At 37.5% G+C, this 25,296-nt stretch overlaps 1 protein-coding gene across 8 annotated transcripts in view; it reads left to right on the forward strand.

The window, feature by feature from the left end:
- LOC121506081 (peripheral plasma membrane protein CASK-like) overlaps nucleotides 1-25,296 on the forward strand; it is a 102,888-nt gene that overhangs the window by 60,952 nt on the left and 16,640 nt on the right. For 5 of the 8 annotated variants that reach the window (XM_041781598.1, XM_041781595.1, XM_041781601.1 and 2 more), the window contains 8 exons: nucleotides 2,392-2,494; nucleotides 5,289-5,467; nucleotides 6,011-6,133; nucleotides 7,233-7,316; nucleotides 9,039-9,138; nucleotides 15,004-15,125; nucleotides 15,338-15,415; nucleotides 15,900-15,980. In XM_041781598.1, the coding sequence (XP_041637532.1) occupies nucleotides 2,392-2,494; nucleotides 5,289-5,467; nucleotides 6,011-6,133; nucleotides 7,233-7,316; nucleotides 9,039-9,138; nucleotides 15,004-15,125; nucleotides 15,338-15,415; nucleotides 15,900-15,980 (870 nt within the window). The remainder of the gene's footprint in view (nucleotides 1-2,391; nucleotides 2,495-5,288; nucleotides 5,468-6,010; nucleotides 6,134-7,232; nucleotides 7,317-9,038; nucleotides 9,139-15,003; nucleotides 15,126-15,337; nucleotides 15,416-15,899; nucleotides 15,981-25,296) is intronic. The other 3 variants (XM_041781597.1, XM_041781603.1, XM_041781600.1) reach the window with 1 other exon arrangement.

The following is a 25,296-nucleotide window of genomic DNA, read 5'->3' on the forward strand; positions in this document are numbered from 1 at the left end:
ATCATTTCTTAAGTTCCTTCTATTGTGGTGTTTTTTTTTTTGACCAACAAACACAAGCAATAAATCATTCTATATTATAATCAACACAATATTAGGTAAAACTAGAGCTAAACCATTTTGGAAAATATCTTGTGATCATAATTGTGATGATTTTGACTCAGATTGCAAATTGAATAGGAATTGATGTATTGATGGGCATTATAATTTTTTATGTCATTCTCATATTTAATAAGAAAACATACAAAAAAGTAGGATTTTTGTGGACTATTCGAAAAAAAAATGCCTGTAGATGATTGCATGATCTGTAATGCATAACATCTCTGCTTCAAAAAAAGTTTTAAACTGCTATTTTGACATAAATTTTAGGTTAAAAGAAATGTGGCATCTTCAGTGATTTGCGATTTAATCTATTTTCGATCAATTGCCCAGCCCTAATGGATATGATGATTGGAAATCCATAGTAGCATGAATCTGAATATGAGGGTGCAACAAGCTTTGTGCTATAAAGGAGGAGGCTGGGGTGGAGGAGGCAAATACACCGCTGTGTTCTTGTTTTGATTGAGAAAAACATGCATAAAAATCGAAAAGGAGGGTTTTTGTAAACATTCTTGAATGTTTGCATAATGTGCACAGAATTTCTGCATTAAACTGGCATTTTGACACATTTCAAGTTAAAGGAATGTTGCACATGTAATTTGCAGCAGGCCATATTGCAGTCCAATCTAATTTGCATTAATTGCCCGGCCCTAATTTCCACACTTGTATTTGTAAGTCCATTCATTCTTATCATATTGTTCCCCATGATGTCCGACCTGCCTGCTGAACTCCTCCCCTCTGTAATATTTTCATCCGGGATGTGCCGCATGTGCCTATTAATGATAGTAACAGGCTTTAAAGAATAAAGGCATCAATCGGGATTAATTAAGGCCCATAATCAGTGCATTAATTTCTCCTAGAACAGTCATTAATCTCTTGCTTTGTTGTCTCTTTCAACACACTTGTCAGCGTCTCCCTGCAGCCACAGCAATGCAAAATAAGTCCATCATTGTACACTTTTAAACCAGCTCAGTGAACAAGACTTGTATTATCAAACATTTACCGTTATGACTGTTCCCTTATTTCATTACAGTCCATAACAAATTCCTTTTTCTGTGGTTAACTTCACTTTAAACTCTTCCATCTACCCATAGAAGCAGGTCTGTATCCGGACAGGAAGTCAGCTAGCCTTAGTTCTAGACCGCACAAAAATCCAAAATAAAGCAACTGGTTTGAATGCAGAATAGGGGAATTTGAAAATGCAATATAAAAGGATGCAATTCATCATCATAGACATTCTGGGATTAATTGCAAAGTTATTAATTCTGTTATTCTGCTGAGCATATGTTGTTCTTTTTAGAAAAATATTCATATGCATGTCATGTTTTGCCCCAACCCTCCAGTCCTCATCACATTAAATAAACTTTGATAATAAGAATTTATTTTACAAGCCTGCTGGACAATAAAGAGTCCCCTCTGAATACATCCTGTTTTATGACCCACCTGTTGTAATCTAGCGTAGGCTAATGCTGTCCTGTGGGTTTAGTCACTGCAGGGCACAGCAGATATTTTACTGCCTAACCCTCCTCTGTAATATTAATCCTGTATAAAGAGGACTCAAGTGGAAAATTGGCGTTACAGACGTCTCATATGAGGTTAAACACATACCGTAACAGAAAAAGGATACCAGGGGCGTATATTATAATAGTTAAAGGAAGTAAAAGGAGTCTAGCTTAAATGTCTGCTTCTTAGACCCTGAATTATTCTCATATTTTATGTCATATTTTTAATTAAAGGAAAATTAGTACAGCAGTGAAACCAGACAATTCTCACACAGATAGGATGGTGTGGTGTACAGAGGTGTTTTCATCCAGTGAATGTTAAAAATAGCGTATGTTAAATATTAATTCGCGTGATATCTCCTCAACAGTGGGATGCAACTAAACACTCTGTTTCTCACTTCAAGGTGTGGGTCTTTGTAGTCTTATAAATCATGCATCCCACTGTATTCATCTAATACTATCTAATCCCTGATTTGACCTAGCAGCAGGACTTGTTTCCTGTCTTAAGCACAGTCATAATAAACTGTGGTTACAGATGTGCATATGCTCTTGTCATTGTGAAACCACAGTTCACAAATCAGCAAATCAGAACATGGGATGTTGCACTTTTGCACAGAAGGAAGAACAAGGCTCTGCACAGAGATGTTTACTCTCTTTGTGGGTTTAAAGAACGTTAGCGGCCTGAAACTGAATGCATCCTGCAGTTTTATTTCCACACTGAGCATGCTTTTATTCACCTAACATGACTGAACAGTTTAACTGTGTTTGACCCTCTCTTGTTTCCTCTCTGCAGCCTCACTGTGTGCTGTTGGCCTCGAAGGAGAACTCTGCTCCAGTCAAGCTGGGAGGCTTCGGAGTGGCAATCCAGCTGGGAGAGTCTGGATTAGTAGCTGGAGGTAAAATTTGTACTTTTTCTATCTTACTGACAGACATCAGTTCATCAAATGATGGAAAACCAGTGCAGTTAGCATCACTCGCTACACCTGATTCAACTGAAAGTCTAATCCACTCACCATGAATTACGAGCAACAACGACAACACCCTTTATCACTTCTTCTCCCTCCTACGATCATAATCCTGCATCTAAATGGCACAGTAGTGCACTGTACAGTAAATAAACCTCGTAGAGTGCAGGGCTGTGCATTTCATGTAAGATTACTCTTCAAAATTTAACCGCAATAATTCAAGAAAACATGAATTTTTTAACAGATTTAGCAGGATGCACAGTACATCTGAGTTTGTTAGCTTGATGCAAACATATAACATAAATCTTTCAGATTGCATATTCTCATTTTTAACACTTCTGTATCTTTCAAATACTTTACTGTAATAAATCATTCATTAAAAACATTTTACCACAGTTTTTAAAGTTAATTCTTTTAATCAACTTCAGCCCTGTCAAAAAACTACAACATATTTGAATATTTGGGCGATTTTAACCCTTTAAATGCCAGTTTGACTACAAGAAGTCCTTGTTGTCTTTTAACATTTTAGCATTGGTTTTAATGGGTTATTAGTTGTAGTGTTATATTTAAACATTTGCTCCCTAATAAGCCCTTCCTGGCCAAAAATGTCCACTTACGAAAACTGCTATGAAAATATTTCAGATTAGCATTTTCCACTTTCTTGGCTTAAATCTTTCAGTCAATTCGGTCCTGATCAATACTGGCAAGTGCTCAATTATTTTCAGGATTTTAACCTTTAAAATGCCAGTTTGACTACATGTTGTCACGGCTGTTTTTATGGGGAAAAGCACAGAAAGTTAGTTTTTCTCTAAAGCATGAATGTCAGGTGGATGAGGGATTTTTCCCAAGTATTATCCTGGATATGTCATAGATTAGCAACAAAATTTATTTTGGTACATTACTGGTTTTTGTGTAGCATCAGATGTAAAACTTTACTCCCTTAAAAGCCATTCATGGACAAAAATGTCCACTCACAGAAACCGCTGTAAAAATATTACCTATTAGTATTTTCCACCTTTTTAGGCTTATGTCTTTCACTTCCTGATAGTATATAGCACATACTCATTTATTTTTTTATTTATTTATTTTCATTTCAGTCCTGATCAAAACTACCAATACTCAGTTATTTTCAGGATTTCAACCCTTTAAATGCCAGTTTTAATACATGGTGTTGCTGTTTTCTATGTTATTCAAGATTGGGGTCTGAGGTATTTTTTTAAATGATAGTCTTGGATGTGTCAAAGTTGAACAGAATTTTTTTTAATGTATTATTAGTTTTGTGTAGTGCCAGGTTTAAAACTTTACTCCTTAATAAACCATTCATGGACAAAAATGTCCACGTACAAAAACTGCAGTGAATATATTACAGATAATTTTTTCCACTGTTTTTGGCTTAAATCCTTCAATCAACTTCAGTCCTGATTAAAACGACCAAATATTCAATTATATGTCAGTTTGAAAATGTGGTGCCACTATTTTCACACACAAAAAATGCTTTGCTTTCTATATAATACATGATGGGGGTCTGAGGTATTTTTAAAGATTGTAGTCTTAGATGTGTCAAAAATCAGCAGCAAACTTAATTTTGATGCATGATTATTTTTTTTGTAGTGTCCAGTTTTAAACTTTACTCCATAAAAAGCCCTTCATGGACAAATATGTCCTGTCTACTCCCATTGTAATCTTGTTTTTAATCTCTCTGGCATGGCAGAATAAAACCATGCATTCTGTGATGTCAGTGATTCATTTTGATGAAAAACAGTCAAATTTATCATTTTTAGTGTTGACGCCTAGATGGGGCTATTTTGCCATTACAAGCCTATGCATGAAAAACGTAATTTCTTATTGATAAGGCAGCCATAAAATACACTGTTATAATGCTGTTTTTCAAATTCAGTTTTGCTTGAATAGTTCTGTGTTTTGGTGTCACTCCAGTTTCTTTGCACACAGAAATGTTTTTGTATTTTATAAAATGTTTTTACCCTTCATGATTATATTATATCACCTGAAATTATTTGTTTCATGTTCAGTTTAGGCCCTGTGCATATTGTGAACTACGCTGAAGATGGTGGAAACTGTCAAACATTAAAACCTTTTATTCCTCTTACAGAAAGCCATAATAGACAGTGACTTATACTCCAGATGTTTTCTCTACATGTCCGTATTTTTGCACAGAGCAGACTTTGGCTGCCGATCAGAGATAGTGAGGGTTCAGACTGTGGTTACAGCATCAGCAACATTTCAGACATGAGTAAGAACTCAGCTGTGCATCTCCTCCAACAACTCAAGGTTGTTCCCACAGTGCAAAGACACCTCAGTTAGCAAAATATGTTGTCTATGTAGTTTTACAGCTTCAAGGAGAGCTGTTTACTGGACATTTATAGTTACTGAAGAAATGTTTCTGAACATAAAGGGTTCATAACTGCAGGGGGATGTGTCTGAAACAAAGGGAAATCCATTTTTTGATTGTTTTTTTGATGACTAAATACAAACTACTTCAGCGTACTGGCAATCACTATTTGAATAGCTCCCAGATTCTTAAAGGGAATCCTCGAATTAAGACATACTGACCCTCTTGGAGTAACATATTTATAGAGGCTATAGTCTTCCCATGGATCCTTTTCCCCCATGCTCTTCACCACTTCCTCTCCTTTCCAAATGAAAGCTCTGAAGCCAAAGTGTTTGAATTTTTTGGCAGCCGTCAAATTCTGCTTTCTCTCCCCAGGTCGGGTGGGTACTCCCCACTTCATGGCCCCGGAGGTAGTGAAGAGGGAGCCATATGGCAAACCTGTGGATGTGTGGGGGTGTGGAGTCATCCTCTTCATCCTCCTGTCTGGCTGTCTCCCTTTCTATGGCACCAAGGAGCGTCTCTTTGAGGCCATCATCAAAGGGAAATACAAGGTAGCAGCAGAATCGCCAGCACTAGCTAGTCAGTGCTGTTTTATTTAACTTATTTGGTTTTACATTCTCCCTTTCCTTCAGTAGATCTGTGGTTTTCTGTGAGCTAACCTACTTGTATGTCATCCTACGCCTTTTTTAAGCTCAGCGCATTACAGGGTAAAGGCTGCCTACTGCTCACCCTTCCAGAAGTGTGTGAAAAGGTGAAGGAGAAACTGACAGTGTCAGCAGAAAAAGCAGAAATGAAGCTGTATTCTGTTTTCAGCTCGGTGTATGAGCTTCCTGTTGGTGCACTAATCTGCAGCAGATGCAGCCACGGCAGGCCGCATGATGGACGATGCGATGGTATCATGCATCAAGCTGCTGCTAAACTCACTGATTTAACCGGAGAATAAAAGCGCTGCAGCTCAATCCATCATGTTGTAGCTGCAATAATGTAAAAGGGGTGAAATATTTTTGATTAAAATGATCTTATTTTCCATCACAGCTTCAGCTTTTGGTTGCCAAACTTGCCACTTTCTAATGTCAGTTTGGTCTTCATTTGTGCAGATGAACCCTCGCCAGTGGGCCCACATCTCAGAGAGCGCTAAAGACCTGGTGAGACGCATGCTGATGCTGGACCCCGCCGAGAGGATCACCGTCTACGAGGCCCTCAACCACCCCTGGCTCAAGGCAAGAGCAGATGCACACGGCTGCTAGCAAGACATAGCTAGGGCTGGGCAACGTGGACCCGAAATCATATCTCAGTATTTTCTCTGTATGGAAATCAGTAAAGATAAAACTTTGATATGACTCTAAAAAAAAATCTAACCATAATGAAACTTGTTTGATATAATGGCATCAAAAGCAGAGGTCATTTACACCCAATATTTGGCAATTTTTCCTTTTTAATTCTCAATAATCAAAGACAAACTCCTACCACATGTCAAGATTATGCAAAACATACGTCGGCAGCATTTCTTTAAGATTTTTTACCCTCTTTAATACCATGGGTCTCAAAATGTTGTGAAATGAGTACAGTGAACGTGTCTTAGATGATTGTAGTGTAAAGACACCTTTGTCTGGAAGGACCACTCACTGGTTAATCAGTATTACTGGCTACCATTACATCATAAAGACAAAGGAACACCCCAAGCCACTCAGAGATATTGTTCTTAAAAAGTATAAGTCAGGGGATGGATAGAAAATCTTTCCAAGGCTCTGAACATCCCTGAGAATCAGGCCGTCCCAGTCCTAGACTAGTGAGAGAGGCCACCAAGTCACCTATGACTACGAAGAAAACTCTGATTCAATCTGGACTAGAGTTCACCAAAATGCACATGGAAGACTCCATGGTCAAGTGGAATCAAGTTCTTTGGTCTGATGAGATCAAAATGGAACTTTATGGCTGTCAGACAAGACCACAAACACACCATCCTCCCTGTGAAGCATGGTGGTGGCAGCATCATGCTGTGGGGATGCTTCTAGGCATCTGAAAGGCTTGCAAAAGTAGAGGGCAAAATGAATGCAGCAAAACATAGGAAAAACCTGGAGGACAATGTTCAGAACACAGATGTGTTGATGTTGGTTGTTATAAACAAAATAAGCCCTGGCAGCTAACAGATCACCTTCAATCCACTCTTCCATCCAGCACTGACTTAGAGACCACTTCCTTTTTGAAACAATAGCTCCGCTTTCACATCCTCTCTCTGCTCCTCTGTGCTTTATGCCCCCATTGTTATATTTATGGTTTCTTTTGCATTTATGTGGAATTGTGTTTGTTCGTGTGAAGGAGAGAGACAGGTATGCCTACAAGATCCACCTGCCTGAAACCGTGGAGCAGCTGAGGAAGTTCAACGCCAGGAGGAAGCTGAAGGTGAGCGCTATGAAGGTGTTTGATATTTTACAGATGAGAGAGGAAGTGTCACCTCCTCCTCCACACTGCACAGCTGCTTCTAATGATCGACCTAGATTATTTCTTTGAAATGATTTCTATCGCCCTTAAAGGGTGTGTTTTTAAAGGGGGTTTCCTGCACCTCATACCTATTTATTTATTTGAACATAGCTGTCTCTGAAGATTAAAGCCAATACATTGACTCCAACAAAACTAAGATTGAAATACTTTTAGTCAACAAATCAACTAAAACTAACATTTTACATCCTTATGACTGCCAGATTACACATACAAGGAGTTGTAAATGGACAGAGTAAGGAACTCATGACTGTCCAGCTACTGCAGGGAAGCTTACACGGCCAACCAATTCTCACAGGGATGAGTGAGAGGCAGAAACAGAGCTCCTGGTCTACATCTGCAGAAAACAAGAACAAGGAATCACTGCAAAATCAACAGAATTCTTGGTTTAATTTAATGCATTTTGAAGGAACTGTGGCTGAGAAAGTCTGGTTTATGTTGATGAATTTCCCTCTTTATCAATGTTTGACATACAAACACTTTAACACATGCTGTCTAGTTACCATCATATTGCTGATTTTAGCCATGTCAACAGGACAAAAGTTCATAGTAACTAGTTGAAAGAGGTTAGAGAGGGTAAGAACATTCTCCTGTCCATAGATTAGTTCTCATGCATGCTTGTGCATGTAGGGATGGAGCCATTTCTGCATTTTTTAAAAACCTGAAAGCTCATAGACACTGCACGGGATGAATGATATTTGTGGGGTGACCTGAAGAGGACTGTGCACAGAAAAAGCCTCACTGACAGATTCTGAGCACTTCTGCAAGGAAAAGTGGGCAAATTATGCAAAATGTAATAGGTTACTCTAATACAGTGGCTCCCAAAGTGAGGGTTGGGACCTCTAGGTGGGTCACGGATGCTTCCCATAAAACAAAGAGAAATTTAATATGATTTTAAAGTAAAAAAATGTATCTATTATGTCACAAAATATTGTTAAAATGAGTTCAAATTATTTAGTGATACTTGTGCTTGGATGCAAGTAGAAGTTGTAAAAACTACAGAAAATACAAGTTTTGTGATGCTTTTGGCAATAACGTGCACTTTATCCCCTTCAAGGGAAGATTGAGTCACCTAAATCTGATGCCATTTTTTGAGACAGGCTGAAAACTTTGACAGAAAGCTGCAATGAAATCAAAAGTTGCTTTAATGAATTACTAACCCTCCAGCATGCATATTTATCCAACCAAGCTGTATTTTTATTTTTTCCCCTAAACGATTTTGCCTGTTTTGAAATTGAATTGGAAAAGTTAAAGGTCATATTAGAGATGAAACAAGCTCTGAAATTATTTGTCTTGGCCTTCAGGGGGTTGTAGACTTTTCATAACCTTCTCCAGATATGTGCCTGTCAACAATCCGGTTTCTGAGCTCTGCAGGAGGTTCCTTTGACCTCATGCATTGTCAGCTATGAGGCCTTTCCAAATCACGTCCAATCAGTTTAATTTATCACAGGAGGCAAAGATCCAGAGACATGGGAGGAGCCTGAGCTAAATTTCAAGTGTTTTGCAAAGGGTCTGAATACTTTTATCAGTGTGATATTTCAGTTTAGATTGTAGATTTATAATCAGTGGGAGAAAGATAAACTCTGAGTCTTGTTTAACAGAAATATTTTCCCTTCTCTGTTCCAGGGTGCAGTGCTGGCTGCTGTTTCCAGCCACAAGTTTAACTCTTACTACGGAGACCCCCCAGAGGAGCTACACGACTTCTCAGATGACCCCACCTCCTCAGGTAAATCAAAGAGCGCAAACTGCACCAAGAAACGTCAGTTATTTTTACAAACTCACAAAAGAGAGAGGCCGAGGAGGACATAAGACACAGATAATTTAACCTGAAGTGCTGAAAAATGTTAAGTGAAGTAATATGAAATGATTGATGATCTTTATTTAAAGAAATTCTCAAGCAATGTAAAATCATCAGCACAGCGACTTATGAAAGTGAAAGTTCAGATGAAATTTTAATATAGTTGGATCGTTTAACTAAAAGAAGAAGTGAAAAAACAGCGGTATTGTCCCTAATTTTGACAATCTGTGCAGCTGCATGAAAGTCTTTAGTAAGCTGAATTTCTGCTGCTGTTTAGCGACTATTTTAGCCTGTTGATCATGGCTTCATGACTCTTTCAAGTGCCTAAAATGTACCTGAATTAACTCTGCATTAACCCTGCCTCAGGTCAAAAAAGCAGCATGCATGTGCCACACCAACCACGTTCACTTTCCTCACCAGTTTCTATTCTTGTGGTTTTTACTCTAAAGTAAACTTTCTGCCCTAAACTTCCGTTTTGGATGAAGACCGATGTTACCCAACAGCCTCACTTCCCTGTCTCAGCCAGCGACTTTCACTTCCTTTGATAAGAAAACTGCAGGCTGCCAATACTTATCAGCATATTGGAAGCGCTTGCATCTCTGCAATAAAAAAGCAGAAAATGAGCGGAGTGTTACATCACCCCCCCCTCCTCATGAATCAGAGCAATGAGCTAAGCTCTGCATATTTTCTGCTGGGGTTCAGAGGGAGCCGCTGCAGCCAGACGCACTTATACAAACACGTATGTTCTTTCTGCTGAGGCTGGCAGTCTGGCGCAGTCATGCTTCCTGGTGACTGGTTTATTTTTGTAGACCCCCAGACGTGTGCCCGCTCATAGATGTGTAGAGTGGAGTGGATGCTTGCAGCAGTTTGGCAGATTATTCACAGACTTGGCTGCTTTTCTTGATTTTCTCTCTGCTTCTGCTCCTTCCTCTGTTTCTCCTTAAACCTCCTTATATCCCCTCCCTGTCCTTATGCTACCTCTTTGCCTTTTTTCTGTCTTTTTCTCTCGTTGTGAGCTGTTAGTGCTGTGACCCTCCTCTAATCTCAGCCTCTCTTTCTTTGGTGTTGTTTTTTCTTCCGCCGTGCTGTCTCTAGGACTGCTAGCCGCCGAAAGTACGTATCCCCCTCCCCACCCCTACATGCGTGATGTGTGATACCATCCTGACCTCATCATCACCACCTTCATGAACATCATTATGAGATTTTTTTCCAACTGTTGGATGATGTTAGGTCTTAATCCTGCAAATGGCTTCCTCTGTGCCTCCCTCTGTCCTCTTTCCTCATTTCCACCAAGCAGTCCAGTCCGGTTCAGTACATTTTGGCAAGGTTTGGTGCAGTAAACCCTGATTTTGCTTGCGTTTCCACAGCCAATGTTTGCCTAGCCTTGCTTGGCTCAACTCTGTAGTAAAAGTCAGTCTGTTGTCTCTGAGCTGACTCTTCATTTGGGAATATTTTGACTTTTAAAATTCAATTAAACAACAAAAAAAATGAAGCAGCTATTGGCTAACAACACATCAATACTGGCTTGTTAATTTTCATCTTGCTTAAGTTATCATGCTAACCTACAGCCAACATGGTTGATTGGCTAAATACTATATCACTGTTGCCTTTCAAAGCATTTTAATGACAAAAAAGAGAGAGAAAAGCCATTAAAGAATTGTTAATAGCCTCTTAGCTCTGTTAAAAACATGGCACATTTTGTGTTAGGGTGCACTTACACTAGGCAATATGTAGCCTAAATTCCAGTTAAATTTATTTAACCATGAAATTTATATAAAGATTGTGTACAATCATTTAAGCATTTGTAAAATATATTATTTTTGAAATACTAAAGGCACACAATTAGTCTTTTCTGCATCGACTGAACCCATAGTCCCTTGTATTTAACATTTATACATGGTAATTCAATAGAAGTGTACCAGATCAGCTGTTTTATCTTTCCCAACTCTTAACAGTGGAAACATAATTTTGTACTGAACTGAACCAGACCACTTGGTGGAAATACAGCTTAAGAACACCTTTTTTGTTTGATGAGTGTGCTTATATTTCAGGTATACTGAATATGATCTTCTGTTTACATGCATCTTTGTTCATTTAGGCATCTCCATAATCAGAATACATAATTGTTTAAAGGGTAAACTTGGGAAATAAAACTGAAAGACAAAGGTTAAGTTGAGAAGGAGCGATTTTTTTTTGTTTGCCATGAAACAGGATGTAGTTATTTCAGGTGCTTAACATAGGTGTACATCCATGTAATTTGGTGGTTCAAATTCCCTGTGAGAACCTGGAAAGAAGATATGGCTTTAGCTGGTGGGTGCGGCCCATTGGCTGAATGGCGCCCCCTACGATTAAAAAAATAAAAAAATCAACACCTAAACCACATTCAGTCTACAACTTTGAAATTTGGAAGGCAAATTTCCTGCAAAATTGATCAAAATCTGCCATAAGAACTCTGTGAAATATCAAGTAAATATCCCAGTACTAACTTTTCAAGCTCACAGTTTTAACACTTAAGATGTTGACTCATTCTTTGCCATTAAAGAGGAAGTAGGAAGTTACTGCTTCTACATTATTAATCACAATTCCTTTGTGGTTCATTAAAGCACTTTCAAATGTGCTTTGAAAAATATCCAAAGACCCTCACCTTGAACCATGGTAAGGGTCATGAGGTTTTGTCCAACGCTTGATTTTTTTGCTTTCCATGAAACAGGAAGTAGTTATTCAGGTGCTTTTGTGCATGTACTGACATGTAATTTGGTGGTTAAAATTCCCTGTGAGAAACTGAGAAGAATGATATGGCTTTAGCTGGTGGGTGTGGCCTATTGGCTCAATGGCGCCCCCTACAACAATAAAAATCAGGCCCTAAATGACATTCAGCCTACAACTTTTGAAATTTGGTAGGCATATATATTATGCCAGGACCTAGAAAATCCTTATGAACCTGTAAGTCCAACTCAGCCAGAATCTGCGTGGATCTGATCCACTTCATCTTTGATGTAAAGTTAGAAGGATGAAAAGTTGTAAAGACTGTATGAAACTTAAAAGGGTGCAGCCATGGACACTTGACAAACTTTGATATCTCAAAATGGCACAAAAACTGCCTTTTTCTCAAATAAACAGCAGGAAGTTCCTGCAGATCATTCTGATTATCATCTGCCATAAAATTGCTGTCATCAAGCTTACAGCTCTGACACTAAAGCTGTTGCCATGGTGACCCATTACTGCCATGAAAGAGGAAGTAGGTAGTTACTGCCTTTTCATTATTAATCATATTTCCTTTGTGGGTAATCAAAGCACTCACAAATTAAGTGGTTTTGTCAAGGGGTAAAGGTTATCATGGAATAAGTTTATGAAACTTCTTAGAGGGGAAATGAGATTATTGAGCTTCTTTTTTTTGTTGTTCGCGTGACTTAATGGCTCAGGGGCGCCCCTACAAAATTTCAGAGGATCAGCTCCTGCGCCACGTTTGTCCTTGGAACTTTGCTACAGTTTCTAGTGTCAGTCAGAATATTTTTATGTTGATATAAAACCAGGGTAACTTTTTAAAACATTTTTGGCACATTAGAGGAAATACAGTCTATTTCAAAAGGTCACGGGTTGTTATCTTTATGACATGCTTTCGTCATTTGTGCTGTGCACTCTCATTTAATGTTGGCTGTGACAAGAGTCCTGAAGCATTGGATGTAGCGGCTGTGCCACAAGCCCATAGTGCACCAAACCCTGACATTTGAAAAAGTGCAAGGGCTTTTTCGTGAAGCCTGCAACCCCAGTTTATTGGGTTTCCAGCTTTGACACACAAGAAAATAACCATATAGTAGAGCAAATAAAAATCAATGCAGTGGTGGATTAACTACCATTTATCAGGCTCTTCCGTGGATTTTCTTGTTCATGTGACACAGCATTTAGGGCTGGGTATTGCATCAAAAGAAAGGAAGTTGGGCAAATGCAAGATCAAGCAGATTTGGCTTCCAGATGAAATTTACAGGGAATCAATGGCGAAGGCAAATAACTATTAATAGAAATTTTTTTTAACAAATTTAAACTTAGGGCAGCAAAATTATCAAAGCTGCAGTGTCCCACATAAAAATCCATGAAGCATCAGTGTTGTGCAAAATGGTATTTCACTTTGATTGGGTTTTAAAACATTTTAAATTTATTTAGAGCTCACTTATTTACATAAAAAGCGACCAAGTATGGTCTGTTTTGTTTTATTCCAAAAATATTTATCTTTCCAAGAGAGAAAAATGCCATAGAGCAAACAAACCTCTCAGTGTACAGGAATTAAACATTAATACACATAGGGGTTTGTGGGGTCTAAAACGATGTTACCTGCCTGTTCCTGACTCTGAACTGGACCCAGACGGGGATAACAGACTGGATGATGGCAGTGTAGAAAATGATCGGTAGGTTGAGCTTCCTGAGCTGTCTCAGGAGGTACAGCCTTTGCCGGGCCTTTTCCCAGACCATCTATGTGGGAAGTTCCCCTCATATCCTGGGACATTTTGGATTCCAAAAACTTGAAGGAGTCCACAGTAGTCAGGGTGCTGTTCAGGATGATGAAGGGGGGGTTGAGTCCACTGTCATCTTCACAGGTGCTTCTGACCACACCGGAGGACTAGTCGTTCTACCTCACGCTAGTGCTGGTGGTTTGATGCTCCTCAGCCTGACTTATCGACCTGACACTCTATATAACGATAAATACGAGAAAGAAGAGGGTTTAATCTATAAAAAGGCTCAACAGTGGGGCTCTACATATGTTGTTAGTGTAGGGACATATTAGGAGGAGGTAAATAAATCAGAGTAATCCATTTTATTTCAACAGTCGATGTATTGTTTTGACATTCAAAGGTGCTAAACATTTACAGGGACAAATGAATTACCCCAGGGGACAAATGATGTTTTATTGAATTGAATTGAGGCTTTAATCTATTAAAACCAAATGCTGTTTTCTGAGGTTTCACATGAATGCAGCTATTTCAAGAAACAAGCCCACGTTATGTTTCTAAAGGACATAATAGATTTGGACAAAAATATGCATGCACTCCCATATTCATCCAATTGTGTTTGAAATACATAAAAAAGCCAAACTGTTTCCAAATGTAGAGCCACTTAGGAGCCGAAAGATCAGCTCTTATTATTAAATAGAGCAGATTTCCTTAAGGAGCCAGGATTTCCATTGCTACCAGTAAGGATCGGCAGACATTGGCAGCGGAAACCATGCCAAACTGTGCCAAAATGTACTGAACCAAGCCTGACTGCTTTTTGGAAGTTGGAGTTTATTCTATCACATTTTTAACTTTAGAATATAAATGCATACAAGTTTGAACTTTGCCCATCAGAATCCCATTTTCATATTTTCCATTTTCCTCTGTTTTTACGATGCATTTCTCATTTTTAAACTCCTAAACGTTTGATCCTCACTGTAACTTTCTGCCTTTTTCCTGACGTTGTATTGATGCCATGTACCGCTGTTTCTCTGGTTTTGCTGCATGTGTGGGCGATGCAGCAGGTACTTGGGGTTAAATAGTTTTGAGTGTTTGTGCGTGTTTTTCTACGTGTTTTCAGTTGTGACTCATGTTGTTTGTCTTCTTTTGTGTTATTTTCGTCGTCCTTTTGCCTGTTTGTGGATGTGTAACAAGTGGCGTGTTTGTGCACAAGTCTGTTTGTCTCTCGTGTTCGGTGTTTGCATTCTGTGTAGTGTCGGACGTTTGCAGGGACTTGCTCGGTGTACTCTGTGTTTGAGCAGTTCAGCCGCTATTTGAGGGATTAAACTCTCTGTATGCTTGTGTTCAGGGGCAGTGTCGCAGGTTTTGGACAGTCTAGAGGAGATTCATGCCTTGACGGACTGCAGCGAGAAAGACATGGACTTCCTCCACAGTGTCTTCCAGGATCAGCACCTCCACACCCTGTTAGATGTGAGTGCAGCACTTTTTCTCTGTGATACCAAAAGTGGCCAGCAGGTGTCATGGCAAGCCAAGAAGCTGCTACATACCCTGCACTCCCTGTGCATCTCTAAGTGTTGTGTGTGCTTTTTTCACAATGAATCAAGGGGAAAAAGTCAAATTACCTCTTGCATTCTTAGCAGGATTAACTATGTGACAAGCATGTGTGTTTGTTTTTATTTCAGCTTTATGATAAAATCAACACCAGGTCGTCCCCTCAGATCCGAAACCCTCCAAGTGATGGAGTGCAGAGAGCCAAAGAGGTAAGGAGATAAATGAAGGAGAGTTGACTGCAAATTTACAACAGTTAAATTCAAAAGCAGAATAGTTCATTATCATAGTTCTAAGCTGACCAAAAGGAACAAGTGCCTGCAGTTTAAATGTTTATTTTAAATGTTTCATGTGAACGTAGCAGAAAAACTTAAAGCAGATCTTCCAAACAAAATAGCAGTGTGCTTAAAAAAGTGAGTTAAACTTAAAAATGCATGAATATGTAGCTTTCCTGTGCATCATCCATGCATCCATTTTCTACATTGCTCGTCCCGTTCGGGGCTGCCTATCCCAGCTGTCTTTGGGTGAGAGGCGGGATACACTCTGGACTGGTCGGCTGAAATACAGAGACAAACAACCAGGCACTCTCACACTCACACCCACAGGCATTTTAGAGTCACCAGTTAACCTAATGACAATGTGTTTGGTGGTGGGAGGAAGTAATGACACTGATCATTCTGATTATCACCTCACCAGGTACTGGAAACCATTTCTTGTTACCCAGAGAACATGGAGGCCAAGGAGCTCAGGAGGATTCTTACACAGCCACACTTCATGGTGAGTTATCATAACAGAAACATGTTCTTTCTGGGTTCTATGTTTGCATGTATAGCAGGCTTACTGCTGCGAGTACTTCCTGTACAACCTAATGTGTCAGAAGAAGAGCTCTATTGACAATCCACATAACTCCCTCGGCCACAAAGCTGCTTAGCACCTGAGCTTGGCGAGCTCTCGGGCGGGGATCGAGGCATGCAGAAGAGAGAGGCGGCAGAGAGAGAAGAGCTTAAGAGAAAATGAATTACCTCTGCCACGAGTGTCAGTTCTGCAATGTCTGTTAGATGTTTTTTTGGCTTAAACAGACCTGAGAGAAGAGGAATAATTGAGGAGAGTTTTGTTGAGGACTGGAGACTGATACCCAAGACAGAAAATCACTGGAGTGGCTCATGTAAAGGTAAAGCATAGCTGGAGTCTGTAATTCCCTTTGTTGAATGCTGTAGCTTATTTTACAGCAGCATTTAAGCCTAGTAATAGAGAAATTAAAAATGTATTATTCAGCTTTCAGTGAGTTGTTTTATGCATATATGGTGTTGAAGTGTACAGTATCTAAATGTAGGACACCAGTGTTGTATCACTGGGTTAGCGGCACAGACTGTGCTGGTTGAGTCTGCCACTTACTGGAGCTCTCACGCCTCAGGTTTGGTTCAATCCAATTAGCCCATGATGCTCTCTGACCTGACTGGCTGGGATTTTCACACTGCCACAGATGATTAACAGCGAGCATAATGGGTGTGGAGAGCTTTTCACTCTCTGGATGTGTTTACATTTTAAACTTAAGCAGAATTAACATTTGACGTATTGTTCTGAATGTCAGAATGATTCAGTTAAATCTCTCCTAGTGGCGCCTACAAGTTTCTAATGTGACACTGATGCATGCACTCACAATGGATGTACGACTGAGGCATATGCTTGTAGATCTGATTATATGTATGTTTGTGTATCTGTGCCTGAATATATTTTGGTACAGTTAATACGTATGGAAACCTACATGATTGCTTGACTTGCGTGTGTCACTATGACTCAGTAGCTCCTACACTGACTTTTTTGACACAACATGCTATACAACTATACAATTGTATTTTTTTTTTTTTTTTTGCAGATTTTGACATAGTATAATGTGATGTTTGTGATGACCATTTTAACAATGACACGCTGTAACATCATATTATACTATGTCAAATTAATATGCCATTGCAAAATTGGTCATGAAAAACCTCATAATGTACCATGTAAAAATCTGCAAAAAACATCATGTTATAGCATATCATCATAAAATTGGTCATGAAAAACATCATATAATACCATGTCAGAATTTGTAAGAAAACGTCATGCTATAGCATGTTGTTGCAAAATTGGTCATGAAAAATGTCTTATTATACTATGTCAAAAAATGCAAAAAAAATCATGAAATGTCATGTTATACCATGTCGTCGCAAATTTGGTCATGAAAAAACGTCTTATTATACTATGTCACATAATGCAAAAAAAAAACGTCATGAAATGTCATGCTATAGCATGTCGTCCGAAATTTGTCATGAAAAACATCTTACTACACTATGTCACAAAATGCAAAAAACATCATGAAATGTCATGCTATACCATGTTGTCGCAAAATTGGTCATGTAAAACGTCTTACTATACGATGTCACAAAATGCAAAAACGTTATGCATTTTGTTGGAAAATTTGTCATGAAAAATGTCTCACTATACTATGTCACAAAATGCAAAAAAACGTCATCCTATAGCATGTCGTCGCAAAATTGGTCATGAAAAATGTCTTATTATACTATGTCACATAATTGCAAAAAACTTCATGCTATAGCATGTCGTCTCAAAATTGGTCATGAAAAATGTCTTACTATACTATGTCACAACATGCAACAAACGCCATGCTATAGCATTTGGTATTAAAATTGGACATGAAAAATGTCATATTATACCATGTCAAATTTTGCAAAAATACGTCATGCTATAGAATGTCGTTGCAAAATTGGTCATAAAAAACATCTCACTATACTATGTCACAAAATGCAAGAAAACATCATGCTATAGCATGTTGTCGCAAAATTGGTCATGAAAAATGTCTTTTTGGAACTTGTCACAAAATGCAAAAAAATGTTGCAAAATGGTCATGAAACGTCATGCTATAGCATGTTGTTGCTAAATCGGTCATAAAAAACATCTTACTATGCTATCTCACAAAATGCAAAAATGTCATGCTATAGCACGTCGTCGCAAAATTGGTCATGAAAAATGTCTTACTATACTATGTCACAAAATGCAAAAAAAAGGCCTTGTTATAGCACGTCGTTGCAAAAAACATCATGAAAAACTTCTTACTACACTATGTCACAAAATGCAACAAACATCATGCTATAGCATGTTGTCTCAAAATTGGTCATGAAAAACATCTTACTATACTATGTCACAAAATGCAAAAAACATCATGAAATGTCATGCTAAAGCATGTCGTCGCAAAATTGGTCATGAAAACTGTCTTGCTATACTATGTCACAAAATGCAAAAAAATGTCATGCTATAGCATGTCGTCGCAAAATTGGTCATGAAAAATGTCTTACTATACTATGTCACAACATGCAAAAAACGTCATGAAATGTCATGCTGTAGCATGTCGTCGCAAAATTGGTCATGAAAAATGTCTTACTATACTATGTCACAAAATGCAAAAAAATGTCATGCTATAGCATGTCGTCGCAAAATTGGTCATGAAAAATGTCTTACTATACTATGTCACAAAATGCAAAAAAATGTCATGCTATAGCATGTCGTCGCAAAATTGGTCATGAAAAATATCTTACTATACTATGTCACAAAATGCAAAAAAATGTCATGCTATAGCATGTCGTCGCAAAATTGGTCATGAAAAATGTCTTACTATACTATGTCGCAAAATGCAACAAACGTCATGAAACGTCATGCTTTAGCATGTCGTCGCAAAATTGGTCATAAAAAACATCTCACTATACTGTGTCACAACATGCAACAAACGTCATGCTATAGCATGTCGTCGCAAATTGGTCAGGAAAAATGTCTTTTTGGACTTTGTCACAAAATGCAAAAATATGTTGTTGCAAAATGGTCATGAAACGTCATGCTATAGCATGTTGTTGCTAAATCGGTCATAAAAAACATCTTACTAAACTGTCACAAATTTTGCAAAAATTCGTCATGCTATAGCATGTCGACGCAAAATTGGTTGTGAAAAGTCATCTTATACCATGTCAAATTTTGCAAAAATATGTCATGCTATAGCATGTCGTCGCAACATTGGTCATAAAAAACATCTTACTATACTATGTCACAAAATGCAACAAACATCATGCTATAGCATGTCGTCTCAAAATTGGTCATGAAAAACATCTTACTATACTAGGTCACAAAATGCAAAAAACATCATGAAATGTCATGCTATAGCATGTCGTCGCAAAATTGGTCATGAAAAATGTCTTGCTATACTATGTCATAACATGCAACAAAAGTCATGCTATAGCATGTTGTTGCTAAATCGGTCATAAAAAACATATTACTAAACTATGTCACAAAATGCAAAAAACGTCATATAGCAAGTCGTCGCAAAATTGGTCATGAAAAATGTCTTACTATACTATGTCACAAAATTCAAAAACTTCATGTTATAGCATGTTGTCTCAAAATTGGTCATGAAAAACATCTTACTATACTATGTCACAAAATGCAAAAAACGTCATGAAATGTCATGCTATAGCATGCTGTCGCAAAATTGGTCATGAAAAATGTCTTACTATACTATGTCATAAAAATGCAAAAATGTCATGCTATAGCATGGTGTTGCAACATGGTCATGAAATGTCATGTTATAGCATGTCGTCGCAAATTGGTCATGAAAAATGTCTTTTTGGACTTTGTCACAAAATGCAAAAAAAGTTGTTGCAAAATGGTCATGAAACATTATGCTATAGCATGTTGTTGCTAAATCGGTCATAAAAAACATCTTACTAAACTGTCACAAATTTTGCAAAAATACGTCATGCTATAGCATGTCGACGCAAAATTGGTCATGAAAAACGTCTTACTACACTATGTCGCAAAATGCAACAAACGTCATGCTATTGCATGTCGTCGCAAAATTGGTCATGAAAAATGTCTTACTATACTATGTCACAACATGCAAAAAACGTCATGCAATAGCATGTCGTCGCAAAATTGGTCATAAAAAACATCTTACTATACTGTGTCACAAAATGCAAAAATGTCATGCTATAGCATGTCGTTGCAACATGGTCATGAAACATCATGCTATAGAATGTCGTCGCAACATTGGTCATAAAAAACATCTCACTATACTGTGTCACAACATGCAACAAACGTCATGCTGTAGCATGTTGTCACAAATTGGTAATGAAAAATGTCTTTTTGGACTTTGTCACAAAATGCAAAAATATGTTGTTGCAAAATGGTCATGAAACGTCATGCTATAGCATGTTGTTGCTAAATTGGTCATAAAAAACATCTTACTAAACTATGTCATAAAATGCAAAAAACATCATATAGCAAGTCGTCGCAAAATTGGTCCTGAAAAATGTCTTATTATACTATGACACAAAATTCAAAAACTTCATGTTATAGCATGTTGTCTCAAAATTGGTCATGAAAAACATCTTACTATACTAGGTCACAAAATGCAACAAACATCATGAAATGTCATGCTATAGCATGCTGTCGCAAAATTGGTCATGAAAAATGTCTTACTATACTATGTCACAAAATGCAAAAAACGTCATGCTTTAGCATGTCTTTGCAAAATTGGTTATGAAAAACGTCTTACTACACTATGTCGCAAAATGCAAAAAAATGTCATGAAATGTCATGCTATAGCATGTCGTTGCAAAATTGGTCATAAAAAACATCTTACTATACTATGTCACAAAATGCAAAAATGTCATGCTATAGCATGTGGTTGCAACATGGTCATGAAACGTCATGCTATAGCATGTCGTCGCAAAATTGGTCATAAAAAAAAAACATCTCACTATACTGTGTCACAACAAGCTACAAACGTCATGTTATATCATGTCGTCGCAAATTGGTGATGAAAAATGTCTTTTTGGACTTTATCACAAAATGCAAAAAAAGTTGTTGCAAAAAGGTCATGAAACGTCATGCTGTAGCATGTTGTTGCTAAATCGGTCATAAAAAACATCTTACTATACTATGTCAACAAAAGGAAAAAATGTCATGCTATAGCATGTCGTTGCAACATGGTCATGAAACGTCATGCTATAGCATGTCGTCGCAAAATTGGTCATGAAAAATGTCTTACTATACTATGTCACAAAATGCAACAAACGTCGTGCTAAAGCACGTCGTTGCAAAAAACATCATGAAAAACATCTTAGTAAACTATGTCACAAAATGCAACAAACGTCATGCTATAGCATGTCGTCTCAAAATTGGTCATGAAAAACATCTTACTATACTATGTTACAAAATGCAAAAAACGTCATGCTATAGCATGTCGTCGCAAAATTGGTCATGAAAAACGTCTTACTACACTATGTCGCAAAATGCAAAAAACGTCATGCAATAGCATGTCGTTGCAAAATTGGTCATAAAAAACATCTTACTATACTATGTCATAAATGCAAAAATGTCATGCTATAGCATGTCGTTGCAACATGGTCATGAAACGTCATGCTATAGCATGTCGTCGCAAAATTGGTCATGAAAAATGTCTTACTATACTATGTCACAAAATGCAACAAACGTCATGCTTTAGCATGTCGTCTCAAAATTGGTCATGAAAAACATCTTACTATACTAGGTCACAAAATGCAACAAACATCATGAAATGTCATGCTATAGCATGTCGTCGCAAAATTGGTCATGAAAAATGTCTTGCTATACTATGTCATAACATGCAACAAACGTCATGCTATAGCATGTCGTCTCAAAATTGGTCATGAAAAATGTCTTACTATACGATGTCACAAAATGCAAAAAACGTCATGCTTTAGCATGTCGTCGCAAAATTGGTCATGAAAAACGTCTTACTACACTATGTCGCAAAATGCAACAAACGTCATGCTATTGCATGTTGTCGCAAAATTGGTTATGAAAAACATCTTACTATACTATGTCACAAAATGCAAAAAACGTCATGCAATAGCATGTCGTTGCAAAATTGGTCATAAAAAACATCTTACTATACTATGTCATAAATGCAAAAATGTCATGCTATAGCATGTCGTTGCAACATGGTCATGAAACGTCATGCTATAGCATGTCGTCGCAAAATTGGTCATGAAAAATGTCTTACTATACTATGTCACAAAATGCAACAAACGTCATGCTTTAGCATGTCGTCTCAAAATTGGTCATGAAAAACATCTTACTATACTAGGTCACAAAATGCAACAAACATCATGAAATGTCATGCTATAGCATGTCGTCGCAAAATTGGTCATGAAAAATGTCTTGCTATACTATGTCATAACATGCAACAAACGTCATGCTATAGCATGTCGTCTCAAAATTGGTCATGAAAAATGTCTTACTATACGATGTCACAAAATGCAAAAAACGTCATGCTTTAGCATGTCGTCGCAAAATTGGTCATGAAAAACGTCTTACTACACTATGTCGCAAAATGCAACAAACGTCATGCTATTGCATGTTGTCGCAAAATTGGTTATGAAAAACATCTTACTATACTATGTCACAAAATGCAAAAAACGTCATGCAATAGCATGTCGTTGCAAAATTGGTCATAAAAAACATCTTACTATACTATGTCACAAAATGCAAAAATGTCATGCTATAGCATGTCGTTGCAACATGGTCATGAAACGTCATGCTATAGCATGTCGTCGCAAAATTGGTCATGAAAAATGTCTTACTATACTATGTCACAAAATGCAACAAACGTCATGCTAAAGCACGTCGTTGCAAAAAACATCATGAAAAACATCTTAGTACACTATGTCACAAAATGCAACAAACGTCATGCTATAGCATGTCGTCTCAAAATTGGTCATGAAAAAAAAACATCTCACTATACTGTGTCACAACAAGCTACAAACGTCATGTTATATCATGTCGTTGCAAATTGGTGATGAAAAATGTCTTTTTGGACTTTATCACAAAATGCAAAAAAAGTTGTTGCAAAAAGGTCATGAAACGTCATGCTATAGCATGTGGTTGCAACATGGTCATGAAACGTCATGCTATAGCATGTCGTCGCAAAATTGGTCATAAAAAACATCTCACTATACTGTGTCACAACAAGCTACAAACGTCATGTTATATCATGTCGTCGCAAATTGGTGATGAAAAATGTCTTTTTGGACTTTATCACAAAATGCAAAAAAAGTTGTTGCAAAAAGGTCATGAAACGTCATGCTATAGCATGTTGTTGCTAAATCGGTCATAAAAAACATCTTACTATACTATGTCAACAAAAGGAAAAAATGTCATGCTATAGCATGTCGTTGCAACATGGTCATGAAACGTCATGCTATAGCATGTCTCAAAATTGGTCATGAAAAATGTCTTACTATACTATGTCACAAAATGCAACAAACGTCGTGCTAAAGCACGTCGTTGCAAAAAACATCATGAAAAACATCTTAGTACACTATGTCACAAAATGCAACAAACGTCATGCTATAGCATGTCGTCTCAAAATTGGTCATGAAAAACATCTTACTATACTATGTTACAAAATGCAAAAAACGTCATGCTATAGCATGTCGTCGCAAAATTGGTCATGAAAAACGTCTTACTACACTATGTCGCAAAATGCAAAAAACGTCATGCAATAGCATGTCGTTGCAAAATTGGTCATAAAAAACATCTTACTATACTATGTCACAAAATGCAAAAATGTCATGCTATAGCATGTCGTTGCAACATGGTCATGAAACGTCATGCTATAGCATGTCGTCGCAAAATTGGTCATGAAAAATGTCTTACTATACTATGTCACAAAATGCAACAAACGTCATGCTATAGCATGTCGTCTCAAAATTGGTCATGAAAAACATCTTACTATACTAGGTCACAAAATGCAACAAACATCATGAAATGTCATGCTATAGCATGTCGTCGCAAAATTGGTCATGAAAAATGTCTTACTATGTCACAAAATGCAAAAAACGTCATGAAATGTCATGCTATAGCATGTCGTCACAAAATTGGTCATGAAAAACATCTTACTATGTCACAAAATGCAAAAAACGTCATGAAATGTCATGCTATAGCATGTCGTCACAAAATTGGTCATGAAAAATGTCTTACTGTACTATGTCACAAAATGCAAAAAACGTCATGCTTTAGCATGTCGTCGCAAAATTGGTCATAAAAAACATCTTACTATACTATGTCACAAAATGCAAAAATGTCATGCTATAGCATGTCGTTGCAAAATTGGTCATAAAAAACATCTCACTATACTGTGTCACAAAATGCAAAAATGTCATGCGATAGCATGTCGTTGCAACATGGTCATGAAACGTCATGCTATAGCATGTCGTCGCAAAATTGGTCATGAAAAATGTCTTACTATACTATGTCATAACATGCAACAAACGTCATGCTATAGCATGTCGTCTCAAAATTGGTCATGAAAAACATCTTACTATGTCACAAAATGCAAAAAACGTCATGAAATGTCATGCTATAGCATGTCGTATTAAAATTTGACATGAAAAATGTCATATACCATGTCAAATTTTGCAAAAATACGTCATGCTATAGCATGTCGTCGCAACATTGGTCATGAAAAATGTCTTACTATACTAGGTCACAAAATGCAAAAAAAGTCATGCTATAGCATATCGTTACAAAATTGGTTATGAAAAACATCTTACTATACTATGTCACAAAATGGAAAAATGTCATGCTATAGCATATCGTTACAAAATTGGTCATGAAAAACTTGTTATTATACTATGTCACAAAATGCAACAAACTTCATGCTAAAGCATGTGGTATTAAAATTGGGCATAAAAATGTCATATTATACCATGTCAAATTTTGCAAAAATACGTCATGCTATAGCATGTCGTCGCAAAATTGGTAATGAAAAATGTCTTTTTGGAACTTGTCACAAAATGCAAAAAAATGTTGCAAAGTGGTCATGAAACGTCATGCTATAGCATGTCTTCGCAAAATTGGTCATGAAAAACTTATTATACTATGTCACAAAATGCAAAAAACTTCATGCTATAGCATGTCGTTACAAGGTAATGAAAAATATTTTACTATACCATGTCACAAAATGCAAAAACAAGTCATGCTATAGCATGTCGTCGCAAAA

This window comes from Cheilinus undulatus, linkage group 24 (assembly GCF_018320785.1).
Source record: "Cheilinus undulatus linkage group 24, ASM1832078v1, whole genome shotgun sequence".
NCBI lineage: Eukaryota > Metazoa > Chordata > Actinopteri > Labriformes > Labridae > Cheilinus > Cheilinus undulatus.